The 7,500-nt window shown below is 37.6% G+C and overlaps 2 protein-coding genes across 2 annotated transcripts in view; both read right to left on the bottom strand.

Annotated features, from left to right (window-relative positions):
- lrrc31 (leucine rich repeat containing 31) overlaps positions 1-897 on the bottom strand; it is a 9,716-nt gene extending 8,819 nt beyond the window's left edge. The window contains exon 1 of the mRNA XM_062441430.1: positions 885-897. Coding sequence (XP_062297414.1) covers positions 885-897 — 13 coding nt within the window. The remainder of the gene's footprint in view (positions 1-884) is intronic.
- Positions 898-2,254: 1,357 nt separating this feature from the next.
- The window catches only part of eif2s3 (eukaryotic translation initiation factor 2, subunit 3 gamma), an 8,653-nt gene continuing 3,407 nt past the window's right edge, over positions 2,255-7,500 (bottom strand). Inside the window, exons 4-12 of the mRNA XM_062441291.1 lie at positions 7,193-7,314; positions 6,254-6,348; positions 5,984-6,142; positions 5,698-5,832; positions 5,268-5,362; positions 4,873-5,017; positions 3,727-3,896; positions 3,416-3,588; positions 2,255-2,692 (exon numbers count right to left, since the gene is read on the bottom strand). Coding sequence (XP_062297275.1) covers positions 2,629-2,692; positions 3,416-3,588; positions 3,727-3,896; positions 4,873-5,017; positions 5,268-5,362; positions 5,698-5,832; positions 5,984-6,142; positions 6,254-6,348; positions 7,193-7,314 — 1,158 coding nt within the window. The 3' untranslated portion in view covers positions 2,255-2,628. The remainder of the gene's footprint in view (positions 2,693-3,415; positions 3,589-3,726; positions 3,897-4,872; positions 5,018-5,267; positions 5,363-5,697; positions 5,833-5,983; positions 6,143-6,253; positions 6,349-7,192; positions 7,315-7,500) is intronic.

The raw sequence follows: 7,500 nt of genomic DNA, 5'->3' as shown, positions 1-7,500 counted from the left end.
TAAAGAAAAGAGGAAGGGAAAGGGAAGGAAAGAAGGACAGAGGAAAGAAGGAAGGGAGGAAGGTAGGGGGAGGAAAGAAGGAGGGAGAGAGGGAAGGGAAGGAAAGGAAGGAAGGAAGGAGGGAGGGAAGGAAAGAGGGAGGGAGGAAGGAAAGGAGGAAAGAGAGAGGAAGGAAAGAAAGAGAGAAGGAGGGAGGGAGGAAGGACAGAAGGATGGAAGGAAGGAAGGAAAGAAGGAACAGTCAAAACAGACGGGGTCAATTTGACCCGAGAGGACGACACAAAGGTTAATTTAACCATTAAATACAGATTAGTCCTTTATGAATTATACAGTTAATAAAAATTGAAGATTAATTCATAGTTGACTGATGAAAGGCTAAATATATAATAAGGATATTTATATGTAACTTTGCATGTTTGTAGGTCTGTGACAGATTAAACAATGTTAAAATATCCATTAAATGTATCTAACATCCACTTAATAACTGTTGAACTTTTACCCCCTGTAGCTCCACCCCTGCTGACCTGAATGATCTCTGTGTGCACTGGAGTGAACTCAGACTGAACTGGTGCATCTATCATTGCACTTCATGTCTGATAATATACTGACTGAGCTATGCTGAACTGAACATACATATATAAAAAAATATGTAAATATAAATAAACTGTACATACTGTCACATTCATTTTTGCACTGAAACTGAGCTGCATGCAAACTATTACTGCACCACAAACACTGCTGCATGGAAATAATAAAATATCTATCTATCTATCTATCTATCTATCTATCTATCTATCTATCTATCTATCTATCTATCTATCTATCTATCTATCTATCTATCTATCTATCTATCTATCTATCTATCTATCTATTTATAATCTCACCTGTAGACTCCATGTGTCGGTTTGAAGGTTGAGTCCAGAAAGAAAAGTTAAAGGTGTTATCAGTCAGTCCTCGAGGCGATGACTTCACGGTGTTTGAACGTGAAGAGAAAAAAAAGGATTTAAAACAAACAAATAAAACACAATCCTCACGTGATCCGGTCACTCACTGCACGTGCTCTCTTTATAAAACCAGCGTTAATGAATTAAACCATCAGCTGTTAAATATCTTTAACTTTATTTCACTTCATTCGAAAAGCAGCTCGCGCACCTCTGCTGCTGCTGCTGAGACACCTGGGTGACGTCATGTCCCGTGCTCGTCAGGTGGCTCATCCCGGAAGTGCGACAACAACACCTTCAGTAAATTTTACAATCAGCACTGTGAAAACACTTCAGTGCTTTTAAAACATGTTAATCTCTGTCAGTGTGTTCAAGTAAAGTTTATCTTTATATTTAATAGAAACAGATTCTGGAAATGTATTTTTACTTTATTCCTTTATTCATTTTGGGTGAACTTGTCTGCATATTTATATATATATATATCTTTACATTGTCATTATAAAGCACTCTGTAATCTCTTGTTTTGATGCATGCTATAAAAGAAACTTAATTAATTTAACTATTATCATTATTAATCTACCTGTTTACGTTTTATTTTGAATTTTAATAAATGCTAAACTTTGAAACAACTTGTCAAAATGCATTTAAATGTCTATAAATTAACAATTAATGCGACATTATAGAGATGTGAGATTCTGAATCTGAGATAGATATTATTTTCATTATTTATTAATCTGCAGATACAAGTTTTAGTTAATCAATAAAGATTCAATCTATAAAATATCAGAAAATACAAGAAAATGCACATTATTATTTCTATAATAACCAGGTGGTTACTCGTCTTGTCCAAAAGGCAAATATATTAAATTTAATCACATAAGACCAATAAAAACAGAAAATCCTCTCATTATAAATCCAGAACTGATTGGATTTTTTTTTTTTGCATGAACAATTTAAATAAGTGTAAAATCTGACAATAAATTCATGTATTAATCAACTGATGTTTTGTATTATATGAATTATATGCATATATTTCATTTAGTTAATAAGCATGCCTTATTGCATCCTAATTCAAACATGCATTTAACATTTTGGACTTTTTAAACTCAAATTTGACTGAATTTTTAGCTGCAACATTAAACATTTAAACATTTAGCTGATTTTCCATCTCTGTGTTTTATGTGTGAAAAGTAGAATAAATATAAAAGTTATAAAGAGAAGATAATCTGGAAGCAGTTATCAGACATCTGTTAAATCTGTGAAATCTGTGAAATATTCCTTTAATGACAAAAAAAAACAAAACACACAAAACATTTCTTTTAAATGTACTTTATTAGTTGTGGCTGAAATCTGTGGGCAGCACAGTTTTTCTGTATTTCTGTACTGAATGAACTCTGGAGGATTGTTATGACAGTCTAAAGCTCTTCCTCCTCCTCCTCCTCCTCTTCCTCGTGTCTCTGCAGAGGAGGAAGAGGAGGAGGAGGAAGAGGAGGCGTCTTTAAACCATAAAATAAATGTCCTGTCCTGTTCCCTTCCTTCCTCCATACTGAAACATAATAATAAAATTCCAAAAATGAAAAACCAAACAAAAACAAAAAATTCAAAAAAAAAGATGAATGTGTAATTGTTATGATGTCCGGCTGATGGGAGCGTTGCTATGGTAGCACTCTGGTTTTTTTTGTCCTCCTCAGTCATCGTCCACTGTCGGTGTGATGGTCACGCCTCTCCTGATCTGCCCCCAACCGATCAGACTGAAACAGAGAGAGAAAACATGAGTTAGATTTAATGTTTAAATATCTGCATCGATGAGTTTAAAGCTGTTAAATGTCAGAAAATATAAAAATAAACGCTGATAATTGTCTCCTGAAGTCTGAAGCGATGTCTTAAAATTGCTCGTTTAGTTTAACCAACGACACAAAACCCAAAATATTCAGTTTTATTCTCACATGAAAGAAAGAAAAGCATCAAATCTGCTCATATTAGAAGCTGCAACCAGAGAACATTTAACATTTTAGCTTAAATATCGACTTTAACTAATTAACCGATCAAATCAATTAACAGTTTCCAAATGTGACGCAGACTAAGCATCATTTTCATTATTAATTTATCTCTTCTTATATTGTATTAGTGTCTCATTTTATAAGATCAGTGGTAGAAAACACAAATGAAACCACTAAACATCCACATTTGAGAAGGTGGAACTGAAGATTTTGGCTTTTTTTAATCAAATAAGCCGACTCAAACTATTGATTTTAAAACTCTTAAACTCCTCGCTGCTGTCACCAGGTGCTGCTCATGTGGGAACGTTGGGTCACTTTAAATTAAATGGAAGAGTTCAGTTTAGACCTGCTCTGTGTGTAAAGTGCCTTGAGATGACTTTGTTGTGATTTGGTGCTACATAAATAAAGATTGATGTCATGAAATTGATAAAAATTGTTGTTCTGTCTGAATAATGATCAGAGTGAGACTCTCACCGCCAATGTTTCTCCACACGTCGGCTCAGAGCGATCTTCTCTCCGACCTCGGTGCAGACGGGGTTGGTGAGGACGATCTTGGCCAGATCGGCTTTGACGGCGCTGACTCGGCCGCCTGTCGACAGCGAGCCGATGTTCACCATCAGAACCTCGTTCTTCGACAGTTTCTGGACCTGAAGAGGATAAAATAAGTCGTCATGAGTCTGTTCGTCCCAAATAAAAACACTTTTCTTTTCTTCAGACAGACGTTTCTTTAACATCACTCCTCTTCCAGTTCAGAGGGACTACATTTCCCATGATGCTTTGCTTACCTTGGCGGCCTTCTTGTCTCCCTCTGTGCGGACTCCCAGCAGCCTCCTGAGCAGGAAGTAGGAGATCTCGAGCTCGGTGAAGATCTCTGGCAGCTCTCCAACGGCGCCGAGCACCTGACCGACCATACGATCGGCTCGGCACAGCGTCGGGTCGATCTTAGTGCCAACACCTACACACACACAAAAATACACACACGTCGGTCAACAATGGGTTTTTCCCTCATTTTCCATGACTGTTATCTGTATTTAGTTAATTTATACCAGTGTTTTAATCCCTGCTACAGATTTCTCCTAAATAAGGCAGTTTTAAATAGTCATACAGTGGTGATGAAGCAGTGAGCTTGTCATGACCTCTGCCCAGGACTCTGAACTTTAAATGTACTTTATTTGAACTCTTTTTAGGTCTAAACTAATTTCTCAGAGATGTGAGACGAATTCTTTGTGAACTAGAACCAGTCAAGTTACAGTTTACATCCACATCTGTCCAGATTTATATGATATTTGTAATGAAGACTTTGAAAGGAATTTAATTAAAAAAACACCACAGTTTTAAGTTGGACTCCTGAGATTAGTTTCACCACTTCAGTATCTGACCAAATGTTAAATATGGTCACAATCTCTCCTTCTGTTTGAGTGAGGACGTTGAGTAGCAGTAGTAGTATTAGTAACAGTAGTAGCAGCAGTATTAATAGTTGTAGTAGCAGTAGTAGTAGTAGTAGTAGTAGTAGTAGTAGTAGTAAGTAGTAGCAGCTGTAATAGTAGTACTAGTATTAGTTGTAGTGGTACTAGCTGTAACAGTAGTAGTAGTACTAGTAGCAGCTGTAGTAGTAGTAGTAGTAGTAGTAGTAGTAGTAGTAGTAGTAGTAGTAGCAGCTGTAGTAGTAGTAGTAGTAGAAGTAGTAGTAGTAGTAGTAGTAGTAGTAGCAGCTGTAGTAGTAGCAGCTGTAGTAGTAGTAGTACTAGTAGCAGCTGTAGTAGTAGCAGCTGTAGTAGTAGCAGCTGTAGTAGTAGTAGTAGTAGTAGTAGTTGTAGTATTTCCTCACTCTGTCTAAAACAATAACAGTTTCTCCTTCTCTATAATCAGATGTGTTTTCTCTCTATCAGCATTAAATCTCAGCTCCAGATGTTCTGTGTGACTCTACGTACCGATGAGTCCTCCTGGAGCAGCGTACTGCAGGTCGTTGTGTTCAGCAAACAGAGAGACGATCTTTGAGAAGATGGGTTTACACATCAGCTTCCCCTCGTGGTCTTTGGACACGATGCCCGGTCGCACCTCGATCTCCTGCCCCACCTGCAGGTCACACAGGGGTCAGAAGAAGGTTAGATTATATACGGTTCAGGCTCTAATTTGACCCATTTTTGATTGATGATTTATCCTCATGTGACCCAGAATATATAAAAACGGAAATATTTCAACTTTCTAAAATGTTTCTGTGCTGCTGATCCACATTTTAGTTTAGATTTGACTCTAAAATTCTAAATCCACCATTAAAAAACCCCTTTATTCACATTTTAACATAATTAAGGAGATCAAATCTTACCTTGAGGACACCCTTCAGGATACTTCCTCCTGCTACGCCTCCTTTCAGGTCGTCTACTTCACAGCCGGGTTTGTTCACGTCAAAAGATCTGATGACTGAAAGAAACACGAAGAAGATGAAAAGACATTATTAGTTTTATTAGTTTTATTAAACAAAGACTGAAGAGTGATTTACAGACAGGAAACAGGCACAAGGTAATTCAAAGTGCTTTAGGATATAAAAGCAACACATGGCAGCATAAAAAAGACATTTAAATATGATTAAAAGTGTTAAATTGGAAATGAAATGAAGCTAGAATAGAGTAAAGACGGATAAAAACAGGAGAATTTAAAGTTACATTGCAGAGTGAGATCTTATAAAACAACAACAGACAGAGAAGAACAGATATGTGGAGCATTAAAACTATGATAAGTATCATTTCTCTTCTTACCGATGAGTCTGGGCTCGGAGGTGAAGTCTCTGATGGGAACAGGGATCTTTTTCACGATGTACTCACAGACCACCTCGATGTTGTACTTCAGCTGGGCTGAGATGGGAATGATGGGAGCGCCCTCGGCAACCGTGCCTGTGAGAGGAAACACATCACATGATAAAGAAAGAGACGGAGATCAGGTGACGGCCACAGAAGAGTCTATCACTGAGGTTTCCATCATTTATAATCATGTTAAAATTGGCTTTAAGGGAGTAGTGTTAGTGAGAGTTTGGTGGCGTCTCACCCTGCACGAAGGCGAGGATCTGCTCGTACTGCTCCTTGGCCTGGCTCTCCTTCACCAGGTCGATCTTGTTCTGCAGGATCAGGATGTGCTTCAGCTTCATGATCTCGATGGCAGCAAGATGCTCCGACGTCTGAGGCTGAGGACACGACTCGTTACCAGCTGCAGGACGACAGAGAAGAAACCAATGAGCAACCAGTCAAATCAAAGCTTCACCCTCCTCCTCCTCCTCCTCCTCCTCAGTGTGACAGATAGAAGTAAAAAGAGTCTCACCAATCAGCAGGAGGGCTGCGTCCATGACAGCTGCTCCGTTCAACATGGTGGCCATCAAAATGTCGTGACCGGGACAGTCGACGAATGACACGTGTCTGAGAGGAAAGAGAAGAAAAAATAAATCACACGTTTTATTCAACTTCAGCTTTATTTACATACCACCTTAAACACAACATGGTTGATCCAAAGAGCTTCATACAGAGGAAGAACTCACAAAACTCAACAGGCAGGTAGTAGTACTAGCAGTAGTAGTAGTAGTAGTACTAGTAGTAGTAGCAGTAGTATAAGTAGTAGTAGTAGTATAAGTATAAGTAGTAGTTGTAGTAGTATAAGTATAAGTAGTAGTAGTAGTATAAGTATAAGTAGTAGTAGTAGTAGTATAAGTATAAGTAGTAGTTGTAGTAGTATAAGTATAAGTAGTAGTAGTAGTAGTATAAGTATAAGTAGTAGTAGTAGTATAAGTATAAGTAGTAGTAGTAGTATAAGTATAAGTAGTAGTAGTAGTAGTATAAGTATAAGTAGTAGTAGTAGTAGTATAAGTATAAGTAGTAGTAGTAGTAGTGGTATAAGTATAAGTAGTAGTAGTAGTAGTAGTAGTAGTAGTAGTATAAGTATAAGTAGTAGTAGTATAAGTATAAGTAGTAGTAGTAGTATAAGTATAAGTAGTAGTAGTATAAGTATGAGTAGTAGTAGTAATAGTTGTAGTATTATGGTAGCAGTTGTACTATAAGTAGTACTGGTATTAGTAGTAGTAGTAGTATAACTAGTAGTAGTAGTAGAAGTAGAAAATAGAAAACACAATATAAAAGAAAGATATCATGAGTACTCTAACTTCCTCTAGCTTTTATGAACAAAGAGTTTTACAGATTTACAGATTTCATGTTAAATGTTGGAACTGAAACTCCTCAGTGAATGTTTCTTCTCTCTCTCACGTCTCACCTGACCAGTTTGAAGTTTCCTCTGGTTCCTGGGATGTCTGTGGGGAACTCATCAGGAGTGCTGCTGCCACATGACCTGTAGCACTCTGGCCGGGGACAGCTGGAGTCGTCCAGCTTATAGATCTACAACCAAGAAGGTGGAACGTGAAGATCAGCGTCTGTGTCGAGTTACTATCATCATCACATTCAGGCTGATGGAAGGTTTTGCTATTGTGTGTTGTTGTGTCTCAAAGTGAGCATTAAATAATGAAGAAAACCACCTTCAAGCTGTCAAAATTGAAATATCTAGAGCTAGAGCTGCAACAATTA

This window comes from Scomber scombrus, chromosome 20 (genome assembly GCF_963691925.1).
Source record: "Scomber scombrus chromosome 20, fScoSco1.1, whole genome shotgun sequence".
NCBI lineage: Eukaryota > Metazoa > Chordata > Actinopteri > Scombriformes > Scombridae > Scomber > Scomber scombrus.
This window is presented reverse-complemented; position numbering and strand designations above follow the sequence as displayed.